The sequence below is a fragment of the Myotis daubentonii genome, chromosome 3 (assembly GCF_963259705.1).
Source record: "Myotis daubentonii chromosome 3, mMyoDau2.1, whole genome shotgun sequence".
Classification (NCBI taxonomy): domain Eukaryota; kingdom Metazoa; phylum Chordata; class Mammalia; order Chiroptera; family Vespertilionidae; genus Myotis; species Myotis daubentonii.
The window spans coordinates 188,813,039-188,836,454 of NC_081842.1; the positions used below are offsets into that span (position 1 = coordinate 188,813,039).

General features: G+C 47.4%; 1 protein-coding gene, 1 long non-coding RNA gene and 1 other non-coding gene across 6 annotated transcripts in view; 1 reads left to right on the forward strand and 2 right to left on the reverse strand.

Annotated features, from left to right (window-relative positions):
- Window positions 1-20,450, forward strand: part of CTPS1 (CTP synthase 1) — a 30,381-nt gene extending 9,931 nt beyond the window's left edge. The window contains exons 6-19 of one of the 4 annotated variants that reach the window (XM_059689745.1): window positions 1,807-1,890; window positions 2,345-2,425; window positions 7,610-7,761; window positions 8,821-8,953; window positions 10,196-10,284; window positions 11,075-11,169; window positions 11,848-11,910; window positions 13,798-13,841; window positions 15,360-15,456; window positions 16,539-16,594; window positions 16,687-16,783; window positions 17,340-17,484; window positions 17,998-18,089; window positions 19,582-20,450. In XM_059689745.1, the coding sequence (XP_059545728.1) occupies window positions 1,807-1,890; window positions 2,345-2,425; window positions 7,610-7,761; window positions 8,821-8,953; window positions 10,196-10,284; window positions 11,075-11,169; window positions 11,848-11,910; window positions 13,798-13,841; window positions 15,360-15,456; window positions 16,539-16,594; window positions 16,687-16,783; window positions 17,340-17,484; window positions 17,998-18,082 (1,221 nt within the window). In that variant the 3' untranslated portion in view covers window positions 18,083-18,089; window positions 19,582-20,450. Of the gene's footprint in view, window positions 1-1,806; window positions 1,891-2,344; window positions 2,426-7,609; window positions 7,762-8,820; window positions 8,954-10,195; window positions 10,285-11,074; window positions 11,170-11,847; window positions 11,911-13,797; window positions 13,842-15,359; window positions 15,457-16,538; window positions 16,595-16,686; window positions 17,485-17,997; window positions 18,090-19,578 lie in introns of all 4 variants that reach the window. The other 3 variants (XR_009451992.1, XR_009451991.1, XR_009451993.1) reach the window with 3 other exon arrangements.
- Window positions 3,286-3,392, reverse strand: LOC132232019 (U6 spliceosomal RNA). Its single transcript, XR_009452183.1, has one exon. It is a non-coding gene; the product is annotated as a U6 spliceosomal RNA (small nuclear RNA).
- LOC132231143 (uncharacterized) lies at window positions 18,117-18,805 on the reverse strand. The gene is made up of 2 exons (XR_009451994.1): window positions 18,401-18,805; window positions 18,117-18,245 (listed from the first exon to the last, which is right to left on the reverse strand). It is a non-coding gene; the product is annotated as an uncharacterized LOC132231143 (long non-coding RNA).
- Window positions 20,451-23,416: the final 2,966 nt, after the last annotated feature.

Consider the following 23,416-nt stretch of genomic DNA (forward strand, 5'->3'; position numbering starts at 1 on the left):
AGTGGGGCACTAGCCCCGCCCCCACCTTGGCAGAAGACTGGAGGTTTCTTTCTTTGACGAGAGATTCTGAATGAGCAGACACTAGGGATATTTGAGGGCAGTAATACTGAACTAAAGGAAGTGTAATTTGATGCTCTTGAGACACCCTATCTTCTTCTTGGTTCCCAGAAACATCACAGCCAGGCTTGGACCTTCCATTTAGGAGATTGTAAGATTCTTCTTGGGGTATATGACCAGCCCAGGAGAAAACACACTGCCCTCAGAGGCTCCCCAGTGAAGCAGGCCAGCCACTTCCCAGGGAGGACCTGGTGGACAAGTCCATGCACTCTCACGGAACTTCCACTTAGCTTTGAAATATGAGCTGGGAGCAAGTGATCACCAGACATTTGGAGAAAGTATCTAACATGCAAGAGATCAAACAATAGGAAAAAAAGAAAATTAGAGGAAATTAAAGCTCTGCAGGGAGCAGGAAACTTTAAGAAAATAAAACAATCTGCCATTAATATCCTTAGAATTAAAGGGAAATAAACTGCATCTATTTGACAAAGCTGGATACCCAAGAAGGGAATATTCAGAGAATAGAAAATTCTTGGGGATTAAAAATTGGATAGCAGAACTGAAAAATTTAAGAGAAAGAAAGTTGATGAAATACCCTGGAAAGTAGAACAGAAAGATCAAGAGAGAAAAACCAAGAAAGTTGAGGAATGGTCCAGGAGTTTTAACATCCAAATAATAGGATGTCCCAAAAAATAATAAATGGAGAGGGAACGAGTCTGAACGAGGGGCCCATAAGCTATGCCCACAGGTCAAATCAACCCAGCCTGTTTTGAAAATTGTATGGAAATATGACCACACCCTTATGTTTATGTATTGTCCATGCTGCTTTTGTATTAAAAGAGCAAAGTTGAGTAGTTGTGACAGAATGCATGGCCAACAAAACCTAAAATATTTATCTGGCCCTTTATAGAAAAAAATTTTTGCTGTAAACAATTCAAGGAAATTTCCAGACATGAGTTTTTAGATTGAAAGGGCCCACTGAATGCCTAGCATATTGAATGAAAAATGAGCCACACCAAGGCACATCCTTGTGAAATTTCAGAATAATGGGGAAGAAATTCTAAAGGGCTCTAAAGAGAAACATCAAGAATCAGTATGGCATTCAGCTTTTCACCAGCAATACTGGAAGCTAAAAGTGAAGCTGTTTCCTAATAAATTCTTGGGAAAATGATTTTCAACTTAGAATTCTATACCCAGCAAATGTATCTGTTAAGTGTGAGAGGAGAATAAAGATAATTTAGTACATAGAAAACTCAGCATACCAACAAAACAAAACAGAAAACCACACAGAAAAACAAACATTTGGACCAGAAAGGAAAAGTATGACACACGGCTTAACGGTGGACGGTATTTAACTACTTTCAAAAGTCATAAACACTGATGAGGGATCGGGAGGTGGGGGGCTGCAGGCTCAGAATGGTTGCATGTGTAGAATGTAACAAGGAAATCAATAAAAAATGCCTCAAACTATAAGTCAGGAATCAGCAATAAAGCATACTAATGGGATCAGTTGAAAGAGTGAAAGAGTGGCTGGCTGTCTCTAGGCTTTGGCACCACCGGTCTTTAGGACAAACTTTGTAGAGCTGTTTGACTCTAAAATATGTGATGTGTAACTTTTACAAAAAAAAAAAAAAATGAAATGAAGGATCAAATAATCTATTTCCCCATTAAGAAGGGGGTTTCCGGGAAAAGTCAGACTTGAAAATTCCTACCATAGAGCAAGTAACATTTTTTTCTTTTGTAAAATAGCCAAGTTCAACAGGGGAACAGAAGACTAAACCCACCCAGAATAGTGTTCGGGAACTCAGAGGCCTTGGGCTTTCTCCAGATCTGGTAAGAGTTCCTTATTTCTTGGTTTCAGCATGATCTTGTGTGTCTCATTAAAATCTCTTCCGTGGCACCCAGTCCCTTTGTTTTCTTGGCATGCTTTTAGTTGATGGTGGAGAAATAGGTCTGGTTCTTTGAACTGGGGCTGTAGTTTACAAATATTTCCTTATCTGGCATGTATGTGGTTGAGTCTTATTTCTCCCCTCAGCGAGTCATTTATTCTCTCTTCCCTCCTAACCAAGAACATTGAGGAAACCCCATTTGCCTCTTGTAGTTAGTAATCGTATCTGTTTCTCCAGTTTGGGATTTAGGAATTTTAAGTTTGCAAACAGGTAATATTGTCATAATATGCACACATTGTGCTAGGAGTTAGCTTAACAGTGATATTTGTTTTCATTTCAATTAGGAGAAAGCCCAGCTTTGTAATCCATTCTAATTTTCTTGCTTTCTTTACTACCAGGTTGTGTGCAGGTGTGCAAATCCTCTCGACACATCAGTGAAAGAGAAAATATCTATGTTCTGCCATGTTGAACCTGAACAGGCGAGTAGAAACTCCATCTTCACGTGAATCTTTTTTTGCTTCTGATTATCCTGAAGTCTCTTAACCAGTCTCATAAGGCTTATTGTCAGTTTAGGATTTGAGACCACAGACTGTTCCCTGGAAGAACTGAAACCATTGGCTCTGTGACTCCATGATCCTGTCTTGTGGTTCCCCAATGTACTTTTCCTCTCCTGCCTCTCCTCTCCCCACTTCCTGTACTACCTTCTGCAGCCATGCCGAATGGTGTCCGTGCCCCTGGCCCCGCTCTTGGCCTCACAATCCTCCTATTCATTTTCTTCCTTTGGGGCCCAGCTAGGACACAGTAATATCGGAGCAGCTTTACCTGTCAAACCTTCTCACTCTTGAACCTCAGTTTGATCTTTGGGCTCACAGGTGCTGATGGTGAGCTCTTATACTGCCCCTTTATGTGTGTCTGTGTGTTTCCCTTAACAGACTTTGAGCTTCTTGAGGGCAGGGCTCACCTTATTCAACTTTATATTCCTGGTGCCTGGTGTCTAAGGTGTTGTAGGCTCTAAACATATTTTAGCCTTTTCTGTTATCCGTGCTACAAGGGTACCTATGGTACAGGAAATTCAAAATTTTGGAACTGTAATATGTCTAAGTATGGTGCATGGTATAGAAATTCTAGTGGTGATTAGTTGAGACTGTGGCATTGGTCAGGTTTGGCTGAAAGAGAGTTTATGGATTTGAAGGATTGTATGATTAAGTTATAGATGCTTTGTTTTGCTGCTAGATTATTTGAAGGTCAGGAGACAGAGAGGGGAGAATGAAGCAGCAGGGTTAAAATAAGGAAAATCCATTTATAAGACTACCAGGAGTGTGGATTTTTTTTTTTTTTTTTAAACATGGAACGCTTCACGAATTTGCGTGTCATCTTTGCGCAGGGGCCATGCTAATCTTCTCTGTATCGTTCCAATTTTAGTATATGTGCTGCCGAAGCGAGCACAGGAGTGTGGATTTGAATATAAAAATATTAAAATCATTGCCTGGCATTAAAGGGGGTAGAGCGAGAGGGAAGCCTTTCCCCATTACAGAGCAGCTGTCATCCCCATCTCCATGATGGCGCAAGCTTCAGGGAGTGAGGGCAGCCTGGGGCCTGAGAGCAGTGTTCCTGGGTGTTCCTGAGCTGAGAGCTGGGAGCCCTCTCAAAGGGATTCATAACACATATGTGTAAGAGTAATTTCATTGTTATGAATAGCCATTTTTTTTGTTTGTTAATCCTTACTCGAGGACATTTTTTCTGTTGATTTTTTAGAGAGAGTGGAAGGGAGGGGGAGACAGAGAGAGAGAAACATCATTGTGAGAAAGAAACATGGATTGTTTACTTCTCACATGCAGCCCGACCAGGGCCGGGGATCGAGCCTGCATTCGAGGTATGTGCCCTTGACTGGTATGGAACCTGGGACCCTTCAGTCCAGGGGCCGACATTCTAACCACTGAACCAAACCGGCTCGGGCATAAACAGCCTTTTTATCATGTATTTCAATTATTATTAATTTGGGTTTTTTTGCTATTTGGGAAGCACTGATTCAGGTAGAAACCCAAACATTGTTCTGATTAGTGGGTGAAAGCAAGAGGTTTCTATGAGAAAGAAAAACAGAATAATTATATGAATAGAAGGAATTCCTGTTGGTGTTAATAAGTCCAAGAAGGAATTTCTGTAGCTGCAGATTAGCTAAGTTACTCTTTAGCTATACATGGTGGTGCTAATTTAAACAGTGTCTTTAACTTTCAGTCTGGTAGTCAAAATGTGTTTTCTTGTTAGCTTTGCAAACAATTGTTTGGAACACAATGTTGGTTTGGCACAGTCCAGAGGTTATTTAAACATCCTAAAGGTTTGAGGAGTAAGACATATAAGACAGTTCCTTTGGGATGGCAGATCTGACTCCATTTTGAAGTGGCTATGTTTGTCAAAGTAAGAATGTCCAAACCTGCAGAAAAATTTTATGAGTTTGTTATAGTTTACTAGGGGCCTGGTGCACAAAATTCGTGCACTGGAAGGGCGGGGGGGTGGGGGGTGGTCCCTCAGCCTGGCCTGCGCCACGGGACCCCAGGGTATTGGGCCTAAGCCGGCAGGGGGACATCCCTCTTGCAGTCCAGGATCCCTCTCGCGGTCTGGGACCCCTCGCTCCTTACCGCCCGCCTGCTCGCTGCTCCTTAGCACTGCTGCGGAGGCGGGAGAGCCTCCTGCCACCACTGCTTTGCTCACCAGTCGTGAGCCCAGCTTCTGGCTGAGCAGAGCTACCCCTGTGGGAGTGCACTGACCACCAGGGGGCAACTCCTGCATTGAGTGTCTGCCCCCTGGTGGTCAGTGCACATCATAGTGACCGGTTGTCCCCACAAGTCATTCCACTGTTCAGTCGATTTGCATATTAGGATTTTAATATAGGATTTGACCCAAAACACAGAGGTCACACCTGGAAGCAAGATCTCAACAGACTGCAAAAAATGTTTCTGCACTTCAATTATTTTAGACATCTCTATCCTAGCAAATGAATAATTCAATTCAGTAATAGAATAGGTTGTCATTAAAATTATTCACTCTAAAAATGTGACTATATCTATATTTAAATTTGAATTTGAAATCTTATGCCTGTTTTTTAAATTGTGTTGCTTATCTTATTGTTAGGAGTTCTTTATATATTCTGAACTTTTACCAGATATGATTTGCACATTTTTTTCTCCTAGTTTGTGGCTTTTCTTTTCATTTTCTTAATGGTATCTTTTGAAGAACAAAAAGCTTTTACATTTATATGAACTCCATTTTTTTTCCTTATAGATTGTACTTTTGGTATAATATTTAAGCATTCTGTTTAACCAAGGTCATAAAGATTTTCATCTATGTTTTCTTTTCTTTTTTTATTTTAATATATTTTATTGATTTTTTTTACAGAGCGGAAGGGAGAGGGACAGAAAGTTAGAAACATCGATGAGAGAGAAACATTGATCAGCTGCCTCCTGCACACCCACTCCTGGGGATGTGCCTGCAACCAAGGTACATGCCCTTGACCGGAATCGAACCCGGGACCCTTCAGTCCGCAGGCCGACGCTCCATCCACTGAGCCAAACCAGTCAGGGCTCTTCTATGTTTTCTTAAAAATTTTTACAATTTTAGGTTTATGTTTAGGTCTAGGATTCATTGTGAGTTAACTTTTATATATAACAACTTTTCAATAAAAGTTGAGAGTCATCTTTTTGCCTATATCCAGTTCTAGCTCCATTTGTTGACAGGACTTATCTTTCAATAGTCTATATCAGTGATGGCGAACCTATGACACGTGTGTCAGAGGTGACACGCGAACTCATTTTTTTGATTGATTTTTCTTTGTTAAATGGCATTTAAAAATATAAAATAAGTATCAAAAATATAAATCTTTGTTTTACTATGGTTGCAAATATCAAAAAATTTCTATATGTGACACGGCACCAGAGTTAAGTTAAGGTTTTTCAAAATGCTGACACACCGAGCTCAAAAGGTTCGCCATCACTGGTCTATATAATAACAGCCTAATATGCTAAAAGTTCGGTCGTCCAGTCATCCATTAGCATATCAAAGCGTAATATGTTAATGATATGCTAAGGTTGCTCAACCGCTCGCTATTACGTGCACTGACCACCAGGGGGCAGACAGTCAACTGGTCGACCAGTTGCTATGACGTGCACTGGCTACCAGGGGGCAGATGCTCTGACTGGTAGGTTATCTTGCTGCTGGGGTCTGGCCAATTAGGATTGAGTGAGATGGGCAGGTCACACCCTGGAGCCCTCCCGTGGTTTCTCCCTGGCTGGCCAACCTCCCACGCCCCTCCCCGGCCCCGATTGTGCACCCTCTCGTAATTTGGAACCCCTCGGGGGATGTCGGAGAGCTGGTTTCGGCCCAATCCTGCAGGCCAGGCTGAGGAACCCCTCTGGTGCATGAATTCATGCACCGGGCCTCTAATATTGTATAATTTTCTTTTTAGATTTGTTTATCTTTGTAAAGACTTTACGTTTATTCACAGATATTTATAATTTACTATGAATGGCATATTTTAAAAAATTGTATTTCCTGATTAGATATATCCATGTGTAGGAAACCTTGCTGACTTCTGCCCATTGATTTCAAGGCAAGCTAACATTAATTAAATCCTGTTAGTTCTGATTGTTTACATATACATTTTCTTGTGTTTTTTTTATGGATTAAACAATAATATTGTATACAGTTAGTGATAATTGTTTCTTTATTTTTTAGTTCATACACATTTTTTAAAAATCTAATTGTAATGACTAATATCTCTAGTACATCACTGAATAGAAATAGTGATATGGCCTGTTTTGCCTTGTTCCAGACTTCTGCATTAGTATTAATAGCAAACTAAATGATGTTAGCTCTGGGTTTTTTATATTTTCCATAAAATTTCTAATTTACCAATAATTTTTATTGTGAATAGGTTTTGAATTATTATTAAACCTGCATCCACCGAGGCATTCTTTTCTCTCCTTTAATTTGTTCATGTATTGGATCCCACTGTTAAATTTTCTAGTGTGGTGATTCTGAAACTCAGCATTAAAAAATACTGATGCTCCTCCTACTTCCAGAGATGGTGTGGAGTGCAGCGGGCTTAAGGATTTTTAAAAGCTCCCCCACGTGGTTCCATAGCCAAATTTGAAAACCACTGTTCTGGTGACAAATCCTTCTGAACATGACTTTCTTTTTTAAACAACATTTGTAGTTTAGTTTGTGATTTTTTTTTTTTAAGATATTTGTATCCACCCACTATTGTGGCTCAGTGGTTGAGCATCAATTTAGGAACCAGGAGGTCACTTTGATTCTGGGTCAGGGCACATGTTAGGGTTGTGGGTTTGATTCCCAGTAGGAGGCATGGAGGCAGCTGACCAATGATTCTCTCTCATCATTGATGTTTTCATCTCTCCCTCTCCCTTCCACTCTGAATCAATAAAAATAAATTATGAAAAATATATTTGTGTCCATGTTTATAAGAAATTAGTCACTATTTTTTAATTCTTCTTGAGTTAATTGGTTTTGGTAATTTATATCTTTCTAAAAAATGGCCCTTTTTTCTCTCAAATTTAGTTATTTTCTCAGGGTCAGGTAGCTAGTAGGAGCTGTCAGCCCAGTTAGTTTTTGTTTGTTTTGTAAAATAACCTTTGCTGCTTTTTAAACAGGTGATCTGTGTCCACGATGTCTCGTCCATCTACCGAGTCCCCTTGTTATTAGAGGAGCAGGGGGTTGTAGATTATTTTCTTCGAAGACTTGACCTTCCTATCGAGAGGCAGCCACGAAGAATGCTGATGAAGTGGAAAGAGATGGCTGACAGGTTTGGTTCATAAGAAGGAGCTGGGAATTCTAGCCTACTTCTTTTTTTTTTAGGGGCTCGGGGAATTCAGCTCTTACTTGTGCTATCAACTCATGTTAGAAAAGGTTATAAATGGTAAGGAGCATTAAGAAAGGCTCTCAGCCTTCATGTAGTTGTATCATGGACAAGGAAGTCCTGGGGGACTTGGCCTAGGTCCCAGGTCACAAGTGAGTTCAGATTACACACTGACACCCTTGTCTCTGGTCGACTAGAAACTCAACAGGGACCTGGTGGCAGTGGGTTAGCACACGTCCCCGAGGCCCACACCGATGACTGGCGAGGCTGGAGCACTCCTGGGCAGCATCCCAGATGTCTGAGCTGGGCGTGGGGACATGTCGCTCACCCCACACCAGAAGAGGATCAGCAGGGAAGTCCGTCTTCTCCTGCTGCCACGTTGAGAACTCCCCGCTCCTCCCGAGGCGGTGTGGTGCTCACTTCTCACGCCCCGCCCAGAGCGCTGGTGTAGTAAGCACGCGGGAGGGGAGCCACGCGTCCCACTGCTGTGATATTTTCATTTTGACGTTTTCCCTTTCAGTTTTTGTCCATTTACATGCACATCTTCTTGTAGCTACAAAAATGGCACACAGTTTTAGGACTTTTTCATAAAATATAAATATTTTTGCTCTGTTGCTGATTACATTTTATAATGTAATGAATATGGACTATTGTGTGGATGTCCTCTAATATATTTGACTATATCCTTCATCACACATTAACCCTTGTGAAGTGTTGGTTGATTTTTTTGTCCTTCGGGATTTTAATTTTTTGTAAAACAATGTGTGTGAGATTTTTGAAGCCATTTCTTTGTAACGGCTTCTAAAATCCCATTTTCTTAAAAAGCCAGCCACATTGATCTGAAAATTGTTTGCTCTTTACTGCTGGGTACATAGGACTCAGATAATAACTGCTCCCGGGAAGTTCTTCCCAGACTTGTTTTTCTTCTCTTTCAAAAGGAATTTAGGTCTCGTGGTCATATGTACATTCTAAATATTTTGTGGTTTCTTGACCTCTGATTGATAGATACGACCGCTTGCTGGAGACCTGCTCTATTGCGCTTGTGGGCAAGTACACTAAGTTCTCAGACTCCTACGCTTCTGTCATTAAAGCCCTGGAGCATTCCGCACTGGCCATCAACCATAAGTTGGACATCAAGGTGAGGAGGGTGGCGCTGTGCAGCGAGGCATGACCAGGGAGGCTGTCTGCAGTCCATAGATGCTGTATATCTGCTTTATATTTTTGAAGCTCAGAATTTATTTTTAGGATTAAAAAGATTTATGGTGGGCCCCTGGCTTTGAGAGAACAGTAGAGCATTTTCAGGAAATAATGAAGGGAGAGGTGGTCAGAGTAGAAGCTGAGAGACAGTGAATGCTTGGATCTGAATATCAAGCAACCAAGTAAAATTGCCCCAAGCGGGTGGGGGAGCCCTGGCTGGCCAGAGGCACTTTGCACAATTGCTGGTACCAGTTACTGCGTCTGTGAAGTGGGAATGCTGATATCCACCACATAGAGCTGGGAGGTTTCTCCAAAATATGTGTCTAGTCGCTGAGTCAGTGCTTGGAACGGGGGCAGCACCCAGTAAATAGTAGTTACCTGCTCTGCTCTGCGACGCGGTGGGCAGAAGCCGAGCGGTGGACTGTCAGGCATGGCCCCTGCCTGTCTCCTGGAGGTGGTAGAGTGTCGGGGTCCATGGATTCCAGAGCCACACAGCCAGGGCTCAGATTCTGGCTCCCTCGCTTACAAGATGTGTGACTCCAGGCAAGTTACTTAACCCTCTTTGTGCCTCAGTTTCCTCTCCTTTAACGGGATAGTGATAGTACCTTCCTCATAGGACTATTATAAGAATTAAATGAGTTCACTTAAAGTGCTTAGTACTGTGCCTGGCATAGAGGAAGGACTGTTTGTTAGCTCGTTTGGAAAACCTTGCACCTGTCCCTTTTATACGTTCCCCCAGCATCACAGCCCCCAGCTGGAGCAGGTGTCCTCACCACGACACGGGGTTCGCCTGTTTCTCCAGGTGTTTCCCAGGGTGACAGTTTGCTTTGTGCTGGTGAACAGATTCCTGAAGAACGGCCTATTCCATGTGCTTACAGAATTACGGGATTCCATCACACTGCCTGACTCACATTTGCTAGTGCTTTGCATCACTCATTTGTTCTATCCACGTGGAGCTAGTCTGTGCCTCTCCTGTGTCAGATGGTGGAGGTGAAAGGTGACTAGAAAGTCAGGGAGGTCTCGTAGGTGTGATTGGGAGGATTTGAAAGTAAAGTATCATTTTAAAACTACTCTAAAATTGAGAAAGATGGGGCATTGATAATACTGTTCAGAAATGATGACAGGTCAGTTCACGGCCCTGGCATCACGAGCCTGCTTCTTTCTCCTGTCTGGCCGCGCCCAGTACATCGATTCCACGGACTTGGAGCCGAGCACCTTGCAGGAGGAGCCTGTGCGCTACCACGAGGCCTGGCAGAAGCTCTGCGGCGCTCAGTGAGTAGCGCTGCCCTTGGCGTTCAGCGGTCTTGGGTTGCGTCTGTGGGAAAAGTGCGGTGCTTTCCTGTGCGGGTGGTGAATCTGCTTGTTTAAATGTCTTTAATCATTGAAGAGACTGCGTACCGGGTGAGGTAAACCTTACCAAAATACAGCTCCTCTGTGTCGTTGGAGCTGAAGAGAACTTGTTCTAGTTTTGCATCTGTTGGTGAAGCTCAACTTAAAGACTTTCATCCAGAAGATATGATTAGCGTCTGTTGGTAGAGTCTTATAAGTAGTTTGTTTTCAGCAGCTGCATTGATAATCATAAAACATGAGCAAGAATTTCTAGTTCACCAGGAGAATTGAATGTTACGGGGCCATGTAGCTATGGTGGAGACCCCAGTCAGTGTGGCACTCAGGCTGACCAGGAAAGGTCCCTTCCTGCTTGGGGAGCACAGTAAGCCCAGAGGGGGAACTGCATTTATACGAATACAGATTAAAAATTAGGAAAGAGGCTGTGCCTGGGACAAATACTGTGTGGTAGCAGTATTACAGCTTGGTATGCCATATTTTTTACTTGTTGGCACTTAGTACCGTCACTGAGAAAAGTCCGTGGTTTTGTGTGTGTTTTCTAAGTTCTTAGTGTTTCCATTCAGCTCGTTGGCAGCCTGAAATCACAGGCATAGCCCAGTAGCAAAGTGTATGGGTAACTTCATGGCTTCTGTGTCTTGGAAGTGGCCTGTGGGTGGTCACTGCAAGCTGGACTGGTGGGAGGGGTCACCCTGCTGTGCTCTCTTCTCTTGAACAGCGGAGTGCTGGTTCCAGGGGGATTTGGTGTTCGAGGGACGGAAGGGAAAATCCAAGCTATCTCCTGGGCTCGGAAGCAGAAGAAGCCTTTTTTGGGTAAGAAGCAGAAAAGAGCACAAGGAAGGTGCCTGTAGCCTGAAAGTGATGAAAAGGGATCTCCAGACCCAAACACAGGTGCCATCTTTCCAGATAGTAACTCAAGTCCAAGACTCTTTGGTTCTGTGTGGGAGAAATTCAAACCCTCCTTTAAAATGAGACGTTAAACTTGTGAGTTTCATGTAGATGTCATGGAACTTTCAAAAGAATGAAGTGTCCAGTTAGGAAATCTTGCTTATTTACTGACCTTGGCTTTAGGCAGGACGTGGGGAACTGTGTTCCAGCCTCACTTGAGGCACCAGTTGACTATTGACTAAGTAATCGAAGTGATCTGGGATGCTTCCTCGTGCTGTAAATTTCAGGAATTTTCAACGTGACCAATTATAAGTGGGAACTGAGTAAAAGGGGGGAGGAAAACTTGACTTTTCAAAGTACTGAATAAAATATTGGAATTGAATAACTTCTGAAACCTGGAGTCTTTACATACACTCAGGTCCAGTTTTTAGAATCCGATGCAGATACAGCATAGCAGGGGGGCTTGCTCATAGCAGGAAGTTGAGAGAGTTTGTGGTTGGAATGCTGTGTACAAGCAGGACACAGCCCCAGGCAGGCTGTGGGAAATGTGGGAATGTCACCTTTTCCATGGAGCTTCATTCCTGTTTCTCTCCCACCTGCAAGGCGTGTGCTTAGGAATGCAGTTGGCAGTGGTTGAATTTTCAAGAAATGTGCTGGGATGGCAAGGTAAGTGTCTGCTTAAAAACTTGTTACATCCCTGGAGGGCACAAAGCCTGGTGCCTGTTGGGCCACTGGGAGCTGTGGAGAAGGACAGGCCCGCCTGGGCTCTCAGTACCTCTTGGGGTGCATTAGTGAGGATGTTTATTGAGGGAAAGCAGGGCCTCCTCCAAGCGAAACCCCAGGAAGGAGGGAGCCCAGCTGAGCAAGCTCTCTGTCCCGGCACTTCCTGTTCTGGAGATCCTCACACTTTATCACCATGGCCATCGCCCTGACCTAGTGTCCAACGAGAGAACTCTGGCCTGTGTGAGGCTGTGCAGTTTTTATGAACTTGAGCTGGTTAGACCAGGGCTCCATCTGACTGTATCATTTATTATGGGTGCTTCTAGGCACATTCCTTAGCCTTTTGGGGCCTCTGTTACTACTATAAAGTGGGTTAATAATGATATCCACTTCACATGGCTATAACTAGTAAATGAAGTTATACGTTAATAGTCCCAGCACAGGGCCTGGCAAATGGGAAATAATCATGTCAGCTCTGTGCCTGGCTAAGGGTATCACTGTGTCCAGACCATCCCCAAACTGGGGGCTTCCAACACAGTGGTTTATTTCCCAGTATTGTGTGAGGTGACTGGGTTCCTCTCAGTGCAGTGTGGCTGAGGTCACCCTGCCCTGCCCTCAGCTCTGCCCAGCAGGGACATCGCAAAGGTCTCTCCCCGTGGCAGCTTATCAGTCACTAATTCAAGCCGAGCTTCCTCACGGCACGGAGACAGACTGGCTTCCACAATGACAAGCCGACTGTGCAAGCCCCTGTCAAGCTTGCTGATGTCTGTGGCCAAGCCCAGAGTCGTGGGGGGGTGGGGGGGGTTGGAGGAGAACAACCTCGCGATGTGAATACTGGGGGTGTGGTTCATTGGGGCCACCCTTGGGAGAGTCTGCCACAACCCCAGCTGACAGATACTAGGTTTTCAGAAAGACTTTATGAGTTCTAAGAAAAATAAAGCAACGTGAAGGAATGAACAAGTGGTCTGGCTTTACAAAGTACTTGTGGTTCTTCTGTGGCCAGCTCGCTGTTGGCAGGCTGATCTCAGTTCACATTTCTTCTGAGCTAAGGGGATGATGGCTCATTTTTGTAGGGAGCGTGCCCTTAGGTTCTGGCTTCTGAGCTGGTGGGCACTGTCTTACCCTCCACCGCCCTAGAGCTGGCCCTCTGGGCACCGTCAACCCTCCTGCCACCACTGGGCTTCCCAGGTGGATGAGTGACCTGGTGAGGAGCTGTCCTTGAGTTGAGTCCTGGCCTTGGTTTGGCCCCAGCAGGGGCAGATGCCTTGCATATTCAATAGAACGAACAGACACACAGAACCAGGAGCTCGGTGCGTTTCCTTTTAGTCTTTAGTGGTTTTGCTTGTGGTTAGATGGTAAGTTCAGTAAAGGATAGAAAGGTTACTTGGGTTTTGAAATCAGCTAATTTCTGATTTAGCTATTGAGTGAGGCAGTTGAGGAGGGCCTGGTATAAGATGCTGAGCACGAAAGAGATAGTAGTTGCCCATCTTGGAAAGAGACAGTCTGAAACGAAAAGTGAAAAAAAAGTTGAGATTACAGTATAGGAACCTCATAAGGATGTGTTATCTAAATAAGGATTATTTATGTCATTGGTTTCCACGTCCCCATTTTGTACAGCTTTGACCTCCTCCAGAGGGTTACAGATGTAATGCAAAAAATGCATTTGTGTGTTTATTTTATAACTTTGAAACGCTGTCCCTAGTTTTTGTTCTAATCACTGAATGACTTTAAGCTGAAGAGGGATATTGTGATTCAGAGCTTAGGAATCAAACTTTTAAAAAATCAGATTTGCTTGTGATTATTTTCATAACACAAATGTTTTTTATTTTTCAGATGCCAATTCTACAGAGTTTAACCCCAATACCAGTCATCCTGTGGTAAGTCCAGTGTTTGTGTCTCACCAGGGCCTACATGGTGCGGAAGGGACACTGATGGAAGATGATGTTTAGAGACAGGAAATGAGACCACTTAGGTCCATCCCAAAGGGCCCTGAGGTCCTGCCTTTCAGACCCACTGGAGAGGAAGGATTTTCTTTTTCATTGTGTGACTTCTCACTGCTCTTCCATTTTGCCACAAAAAGTTTTAAGGACAGGGACCACCCTAGCCAATTAGGGGGGACGGGGGTCCTGATTAAAATAATTCTCCATCCCCACTCCCCTTATCTCCCAGGAGGGCTTTATAATAACACTGATATGAGCCCTGACCGGTTTGGCTCAGTGGCTAGAGCGTCAGCCTGCAGACTGAAGGGTCCCGGGTTCGATTCCAGTCAAGGGCATGTACCTTTGTTGCGGGCACATCCCCAGTGGGGGGTGTGCAGGAGGCAGCTGATCGATGTTTCTCTCTCATCGATGTTTCGAACTCTTTATCTCTCTCCCTTCCTCTCTGTAAAAAATCAATAAAATCTATTTTTTAAAAAATAATACTGATATGAAACACTTATGGGCACTTATTATTGTGCTAGGCATTGTTCACTGCTTTATACAGGGGTGGGCAAAAGTAAGTTTACAGTTGCTCGTATGGAAAAATCTGTAATACAAGAGTAATAATATAAAAATAAACTTTCACAACTGTAAACCCATTTTTGCCCACCCCTGTATATTGATTCACTTAATTCCCAACAACCCTGGGAGATGGGCATATCATTAAAGAACTTCTGGAATTCAGTACTGATTTGTGTAATGGTGACCAGAGCCCTTCATGTGACATCTCCTTCCAGAGGAGCGTGGCTCGGGGGCGAGGGACAGTGCCTTCCTTGTCTGAATCCCTAGCCCCAGGCGCAGGCCTGCAGAGCTCTTGATCTCAAGGCACTGCCACAGCATCCGTATATGCTTGTTGACCTGAACTTGAACTTTGCTAACACTAACACCTCAGGAGGAGAAAAACAAAGGTTTTGAAATGTGAGGGTGGAGGAGGAGCAGGGCACAGAGAGGTCAGTCGGTGGACAGAGGAGCACGGGACTGAGCGGTGCACTGACTGTCGGGGCTGGGGCCCTCGCCGCTCTGTTCTGCAGGCGCTCACTAAGCTGTCGGGGCTCGGTGAACCCTAGGTGAGCACCCTTGCCTCTGACAGCTCATCGGTCTCGTGGAGCGGGAGGGAGCGTGTGATAACATACCTGTCTGTTGTACTTGGGCTGTTAGTCCTCGTGAGAACTGCTGCAGCCCAGCAGCACTTGGGTTCACAGTGCTGGGCGCGGGAATGGCTCATGAGGGCTGCGGGAGGATTCAGCCCCCACCCAGAGAAGGTTAGAATGATTACTGGGGCTGTTTCTCCCTGTCACAAACGCCTCTTAGCAGGATCGGCTGGGGAGTTGGAGCCTCCAGGCTCATGTCACTCAGTACGGCGGTCTGTCTAACGGAAGCAGAGTTTGGAGAGCGTGCTTGTTTTTCATCCTCCAGGTCATAGACATGCCAGAGCACAATCCTGGGCAGATGGGCGGCACCATGCGGCTGGGCAAGAGGAGAACCCTGTTTCAAACCAAGAACTCCGTCATGAGTAAGCGCTGCCCACTGGTGGCCTTCGGCTCGGCACCTACAGGACGTGTGTCTTGGGGTGGCGGGGGGTGGGGGGGGGCCTGGGCTCTGGAGCTTTTGATTCTGTTCTTGCTTTAGAAGTTCCTCTCCTTTCCCAGTCATGCACTTCTAGGATCCACTGAAGCAGGCAGAGCCACGGTGTGGGTCTTAGGAAGGTCCCAGGCAGTGCAGCCAGGACCAGGGGGGTCTTGGGTGTGGACGAGTCACCAGAATGAGGCAGTTAGGTGAAATCCACTGTAACCTCTTCCTTTCCTATATTGTGAGGTTGAACCATGTGGAATTGTTGTCCCACAAAAATGGCCGTTTCATAAAGTTCAATCTAAATAGATTTAATTCTAAAAGTACTAGCAGGTGCTAAAGATTTAGGGAAAATTTGGGGAGGAAAATATTTAAGACAGTGAAGATGTATTTCCTGCCCACTGGAACAGGGACTGCACGTGTGAGCAGAGGCAGCTCCGTGTCTGGGGACTCAGCAGCACAGAGTCTGAGTCACTTGAGTGGGCGACCCTTCAGCCCCCTCCCTAACGTGCTGGGACTCGGGGCTCCTCCTGGCAGCCGCGTGGGTTTGCAAAGCGGCACTTGCAGGTGCAGCGCTTGCGGGTAGCCAGTGGGGCTGCGGAGCTTTGACAGCTGTGAGTTAACCGCGCAGTGCTGGCCCCACGGTCACCTGTGTAGCTCCTCAGACATCTCTCAGGGCTTCGGACGTTCGGGGCTTCCTGATTCGTCTTCCAAGGTAGTTTGCTCAGGTGCCAGGGTGGTGGTGAAGTCTGTTTCTGTTCCAGTTTGTCTCCATGTGGTCGGAATGTCAGAGCCCAAACAGCCTAAATTGCTGCTGCGAGCGGGTGGCTTAGGTGGCAGGGGAATCAGAAATAACCTTCAAAAGGCCCAGGTGATAAAAGGCGTGGATGATAAAAGTGGAAAGCAGGATGTGGTTGTGAATAGATTTCGTGTGTGTGTGTGTGTGTGTGTGTGTGTGTGAAATCAGAATTCTCTACATCCGCATGGTTTTGGTTTTGGTTACTTGTTTGTTTGTTTTCTTGCCAGGGAAACTCTACGGAGATTCAGATTACTTGGAAGAGAGGCACCGCCACAGATTTGAGGTGAGGAATTGAGTTTTGTGACTTTTAAATTTTTCTCCTTTCTGTTGCTTTGGAGACAGTAAGCTGAGAAATTAGTCTTCATTCTTCAACAGGTGAATCCAGTCTTGAAAAAGTGTTTGGAGGAGCAAGGCTTAAAGTTTGTTGGCCAAGATGTTGGAGGAGAGAGAATGGAAATTGTGGAGTTGGAAGGCGAGTACTTGGGGTGCTGTAACTAATGGAAAACGGTACGGTTTTCTTGGCACGTGGGGAAACACAAACATGTTGGCTGCTACCCCTGACCTAACAGAATAGGAAGCAGCACTGCCTTGGGAGGTGGGGGTCTTGGCGATGGAGGTGCCTGGAGCCCAGGGACACGGGGCCCACGGGGCGGCTCTGCGCCAGGGCCTCCTGCAGGCAGCCATTCCAGCTCTGGCCTCGGTGCCTCCTCCTCCCGGACGGGAGCTTGGACTCGGTCCTTGGGCCCCCTCTAATCTAATGTGACCTGCGACTCAACCCTTCAGATGTCTGGGGAGCCAGGGACAGGACCTGGAGAGGAGGTGCCTTCTGCCAGGAGGCTGACACGGGCAGGGGAGAGGGCATCTGCTCCCATGTCTTGTGGGTACTTTAACCCGGGTTCCAATCAAGACGCTGTTTCAAATAATTGTAGGGTCTGTGCACATGTGAAACATTTAACAAGATTTTTGTCTCTAATACATGTGATGTGCACATGCATGATGAAGCTGTTTCTTGCATGTTTCTGTTTCAGATCACCCCTTTTTTGTTGGCGTTCAGTACCACCCTGAGTTCCTGTCCAGACCCATCAAGCCGTCCCCGCCGTACTTTGGCCTCCTCCTGGCCTCCGTGGGGCGGCTCCCGCATTACCTCCAGAAGGGCTGCAGGCTCTCGCCCAGGTCGGGTCACCTTCCTCGGCCCTCAGTGGTCACTGGTTCCACGCAGCAGCCTCACCCCCTGGTGATAAGCCGAGCCCAGGAGCTGGGCTGGGGGCTCCTCACAGGGACCTGCGGTGACCTTGTCCCTGGGTTTTCTCCGGCTGCCTGTGTGCTGCCCATGACCTACCCCAGCACTGCCGAGTCCCCCACCTGTAGCATCGGGGTTCCAGGATTCCAGTCCAAGTAGGACCCTGTGGTCCAGGGGGGACGGTGATTTTTCCCCGGGTGTCGGCCGCAGTTGTCGGCCGCTGTGCACCTTAATCCAGAACCAATTGGTCACCCTGGGTTGGGGCCTACAGTATTGTGACTGCAGCAGAGTTCAAATGTGTACCTTTGTAACTAGAAGCTCTGCAGCTGAATATGTGATGCAGTAGAGTCCTTCTGGCGTGTCCTATGGGCTCCGTGCTTACAGAAGCAGGGAAGTCAGTTGAGTTTTTGGCAGGAGATGATGAGTAAACCATCTGAATTCTACAGGGACACCTACAGTGACAGAAGCGGAAGCAGCTCCCCTGACTCCGAGATCACCGAATTGAAGTTTCCATCCATAAATCATGACTGATGGTAATGTATATGCTATTTTTAAGCTTTAGGTTTTTACTTTTGTAATGGTGATAACACTAGAATTATTAGAATATCATGAATTTAGTGTTAAAATTTTTATGTCAGAGAATGAAAATGGTATGGTCAGCGTGGGCATCAAGTGGGTGAGACCCCTCCAAGTACTGCTCTGCCCAAGTACATGCAGTTACACACCTGCTCTGCCCCAGTTCGTGCAGTTACACACCTGCTCTGCCCCAGTACGTGCAGTTACACACCTGCTCTGCCCCAGTATGTGCAGTTACCCACCTGCTCTGCCCCAGTACGTGCAGTTACACACCTGCTCTGCCCCAGTACGTGCAGTTACACACCTGCTCGGGGGGCTCCAGGGGGGGACACCAGTCACTGAGCAGTTGTCTCCGTATGGATTGCTGCATTCAGGTGCTAATCTGACTAAACCTGGGAGGACAGGACTCTTAGCCTTCGATATTTCATGTTTCCATAAACTTGGGGATCTCGAAGGAGGTGACAGATGATGTGACAACATGGTAATTGTCATTTTTGCAGAGCCTCATGCCTTCATCAGGAAATGCTATAATGTTGATATATGTGATACCTTTATGTTGATTGCTGCTTATTCTGGAAATCCCTTAAAATCCAAATAATTATTGAGCAAACTTTGAATGTTTGTCTTTGTAGTGACAGGACTTGTCAGTATATAAAGTATCGTAGATGTGGGCACTGCCATGAAGTGTATGAAGTCCTGCTAAGATGACTGAGTGAACTGTCAGCAAATATAGGCCGCTGCTGACGGTACCAGAGTGGGTTAGGGTGTCAGTCAGGAATCCGGGGTCTAAAGGAGAACAGGGATGTGGCCTGGTCCCATGGAGCGGGGGTTCCCATCACAGATAAGATGAGCAGCTGAGCTCCTGCACCCTTGCCCTCAGTAGCAGTGGGCCCCTGCACCGCGCAGACCTGGTCGAGGGGGCACACAGCTGTGGCCGTCTGCCTTGGTTGATTAGCCACCTGAATGAGGCGGGCTGGGAGAGAAGTAGGCTTGTGCTGGGGGGAGGTGGTGGTTGCTTTCTCTGCTGGGTGAGCGTGTAGCCCAGATGGCCTGGCCGGTGCTCTCTGGCGGACAGTGTGCTGAGGCTGACAGGCTAAAAACTGCCCCGGGAGAAAGGAGACTGGAACAGGAAAGGGTAGGTCTGTGGTCAGTTACATGGCATTCTAACTGCGCCCTCCGTGGGGAGCTCAGTCCGTGGCACTGTTAGCGGCTGGATGCTCTGAAAAGAGTGCTCGTATTGGGGCAGGTGAAGAGGTCCCTGTAAGATCTTAAAAGCGTGTGGTTCTATAGGAATGATCCATTTAGCGGTAATTATTCATGTCAGGCTCCTACCACGGACTTCCATGAAAAACAGACATAGTTGACATAGCAGCTGACTCCAAATTCTGACTTTTCTACTTTAACAATGCATACGTCATGTAATTGCTAATTGTCTTTGTTTTTTTTGTAAGCAGGGGTGATTCTTCAAGAGAGCCTTCAGACTTCGGGAGTTTACAGCTTGATTTTACACTCGGCTTTTGACACTTCCTTTAAATTATGTTTTTATTAAGAATATTTTATTATGGGGAAGGGTATTGGGAAGACTGTGACCTGCATGTCCCATCATGTGTATCGGCTCCTGCACGGTGGCTGCCTGGTGTTGACACTCTCCTTTTTAGCCCCAGCCTCAGACGGGAGGCGGGACATCCGGGCAGGAGCGGTGACAGGGCGGCTGGAGTGCCCGCCAAGCGCCTCGTTTTTGCAGCCACCTGCGTCGCTGTGGATTTGCGTGTGTGGCCTCTCGCTTCCCCAGGGAGGCCTAGACCATTCTCAAGAGTGCCGCATGCGCTTGGTGCGCCCGGACGGTAACTTTAGCTAATGCTTACACCCTTGGTGCTGGTGACCTGCGGGTGCTGCCAAGAGCAGTGAAACCAGAAACGAAGCCTTGGCACTGCCCCGCCTGGGGACTCTCAGTGCCAACTGTGGCTGGGACTCGCTGTCCAAGGGACAGTCAGTTTGATGTCACATGAACGGCAGGAAGTCTGTGTCTCTGCAGCGTGATTTGAGAATCCCTGTCCTCTGGCTGGGCGTCTCCTGGGGCTGGGAAGCGCTCCTTGCATCAAGGGGTCACTCAAAAAAGAACAGAGCCTCTAAGACCCTCTCACATATCAACAGCTTTGCTTGAGGGACTTCTTCCTTCGGGATGGTGTTACTGCAGTTGAAAGGCAATATGAAAATCTATTTTCTTTACATGACGTAACAATGGGCACAGCTGTGTGCCCCTTATATTCTGGCTGGACTTGGTGTAAACTCTAACTTAAGAAATAAATAATGCGGAACAAGAGATGTGCTTTGTTTGTCATGCTCTTCATGTACTGGCACATGGGAAGTGTCTGCTGCCAGGCATGCCTGTGTGCCTCCCGTCACCTGAGCGCCCGTCCCAGACTGTCCTCCAGGGGAGCAGTCTTTGTGGATGACCTGATAGTTTAAAAACTAAGGAAGGAGCCCTTCTTTGTAATAGGGTCCAGAACTTCCCCAAAGACTTCAAATTTAGATTCTCAGCATTGAAAAATAGAAATTCCAAGTAGCATGGGTGCCACGTGCGCTGTTCGAGCTTGAGAAGGGCGAGTAGGCGTGTTGTTTATGGAAGCTCTCCCTCTGCTGAGCAGGGGCCTGGCAGACTGCTTTGTCCCCTGCGGGTCATCCTGCTCCCCTAGCCCAGAGACCGGCTCCTGGGTGGTTTTCCTTCAAAGTAAGACTTAGCGATACTGAATTCCTGCTCCTTGCAATATTGGTGAAACTGGCACCCACCCTCTGGCTGCTGAGCACACCTGCTCACAAGCTGTCTCCTCCACAGAGTGACATCCAGAAAAGAGGTGGGTTCCTTGCCCAGCCAGCATGGCTCAGTGGTTGGGCATTGGCCTATGAACCAGGAGGTCATGGTTCAATTCCCAGTCAGGGCACATGCTCGGGTTGCAGGCTCCATTGCAAGTGTGGCGTATGCAGGGGGTAGCCCATTGATGATTCTCATCATTGATGTTTCTTTCTCCTTCCTCTCTGAAATCAATCCTATATAATAAGAGGTAATATGCAAATTGAGTATCACACCCTCACAAGATGGCTGCCTACGACCAGGCTGGCAGGGGGGTTAATGAGGGACAACCAAACAACAGCAGGCTGCATGGGGCAACCAGGCTGGCGAGGGGGGGGGAGGGGCTGTGAGGGGCAAGCAGGCTGGCAGTTGCGGGGGGGGGGGGGGGGCGATCAGGCCAGCAGGGGGGCAGTTGAGGGCAATTAGGCTGACGGCAGTTAGTGACCAGGCCAGCAGAGGGGGTGGGGGGCAGTTGGGGGCAATCAGGAAGGCAGGCAGGTGAGCGATTAGGAGCCAGCAGTCCAGGATTGTGAGAGGGATGTCCAACGGCCGGTTTAGGTCCGAACGGCAGTCGGACATCCCCCAAGGCGTCCCGGATTGGAGAGGGTTCGGGCTGGGCTGAGGGGACCCTCCTGTGCGTGAATTCTGTGCTCCGGCCTCTAGTGAGTACACGTCTGAAGAAGTGGGCTCCTTTTCCGTCTTCCACTCGTGTCCAAGGCCATGGTCGCTGAGGCCAGAAGCTGGTGTCCCTCGGACCCAGAGCAGCCTGGCTGCCTCATCTCCGTTCCTCATGGGCCAGAGTAAATGTCTCCCCTCACAGATGTCTTCATACTCATCTTGTACTTCGAATGTGGCTGATTGGGGGGGTGGGGGGGGGGTTGTAACCTCTTTTCCTAGCCAGTGGTTCCATATAAAAGCCATTCCCAAAACAGGGTGCTGACAAGCCCGCTGGTGACAGCGCTCCCTGGAACAGTGAGGACTCGGGGGGCTGAGTATGAGGTTTGCAAACACTCGCAGTGGTTAGACGTTCCTGCCTCTCCCTATAAGAGCACCTCAGTTAGGAGCTGGCCACTTGCATGGCCTTTCTAGAAAAGGACCCGGATGCCTTTCCAGGGCTCGTGAAGCCTGAGCAGCCCTGCCACCCGGCTTGGCAGATGAGGCCGAAGCCGAGAAATGCCCAGGAGGGCGGCCTTCCGTGCCGGTGTTCAGTACACAGCAGCTTTTGGGGGAGGACACCTGGCCACGCTTCTCTGGTGTCCTTCAAACCCAGTGACCGGGGCCGATTTTTAGCTGCCCAGAGCAGCTTGGCTACAACGTGACTTAACCTGCCTTGGCAGAAATCGGCTCTTTCCCAATAAGCATCTCGGGATCGTGATGCCTGGGCTAGCATCTTGCATGTGAGCAGGAAAGGGGGGCAGTGCGGGTGAGGGGGTGTCATTTAAAATAGGGGAGGAAATGAGTCAAGCAGCTGTCTGGGGGAGGAGCATTTCAGGCAGGGGAGGCAGCCAGTGCAAAGGCCCTGAGACAAGTAATGAAAGGTGGTCAGTGTCGCTGGAATGCACAAGCAAGGGGAGGAGGCGGAGTTGAAGGCAGATGGGTCAGGAGGTCAGGGAGAGCTGTGTAGACCAGACCATGGTTTGGGCTTTGCTCTCAATATAATGGGGAGCCTTTGAAGGGCTTTGAGCCCAGACCTGTCCTGGTCAGACGCTGGCTTTATAGCCTCTGGCTCTGCTGGTTTGGGGCGGGGGGGGGGGTTGCGGGGGGGCAATGGCTGAGCAGGACTCCCAGTGGCTGGGGGTGCTTGGAACAGAAGCCAGGCCCTTTTGGTGCAGGTGCCTGTGTGCTGGAGAAATGGTACCTGAGGATGACCAGTGCACTGCTACTATCTGAGAGGTAGCACTCCCCACAAGGTACCCGTCCATTAGAGCAGGGCAGGACTGGAATGTGGCCTCCTGGACAGAGGGGGACTAGGCATGTGACTCATGACTCAGCTACACCCAACTGGCTGGCCAGATGTTCTAGGAATAATCATTCTTGCTCCAGGTCCCTGTAATTTATTGAAGCGCAATGAGAACCACAGTTCCAGCATGCCAAGGCTGGGCGCTGCCTGCTTGCTCTGTAACCGAGGTGCCTTGCCATCAGCAGAGGGGATTTCCCAAGATAACAAGTTCCTTTCTGACCCTGTCTAGCCAACTGGAGTCAACAGACCGCAGCCTGGGCAAGATGAGCATCTTAGGGACAGGGACGGCCCCTTCTAGCCCAGCCCCAGGATAGCCTGGCCAAGTTTTTACAGGTTCTTTCTGAAGGTGAGGTTCCTCAGGGCTCATGCTAAGAGCAATTTATTAGCTACACAGCCCGGAGTCTGCTCAGAATTGAAGCCACGTGGGACCAGCCTGTGTATGCAATGCTGCTGAAGGAGCAAGGAAGCCTGGTGCTCC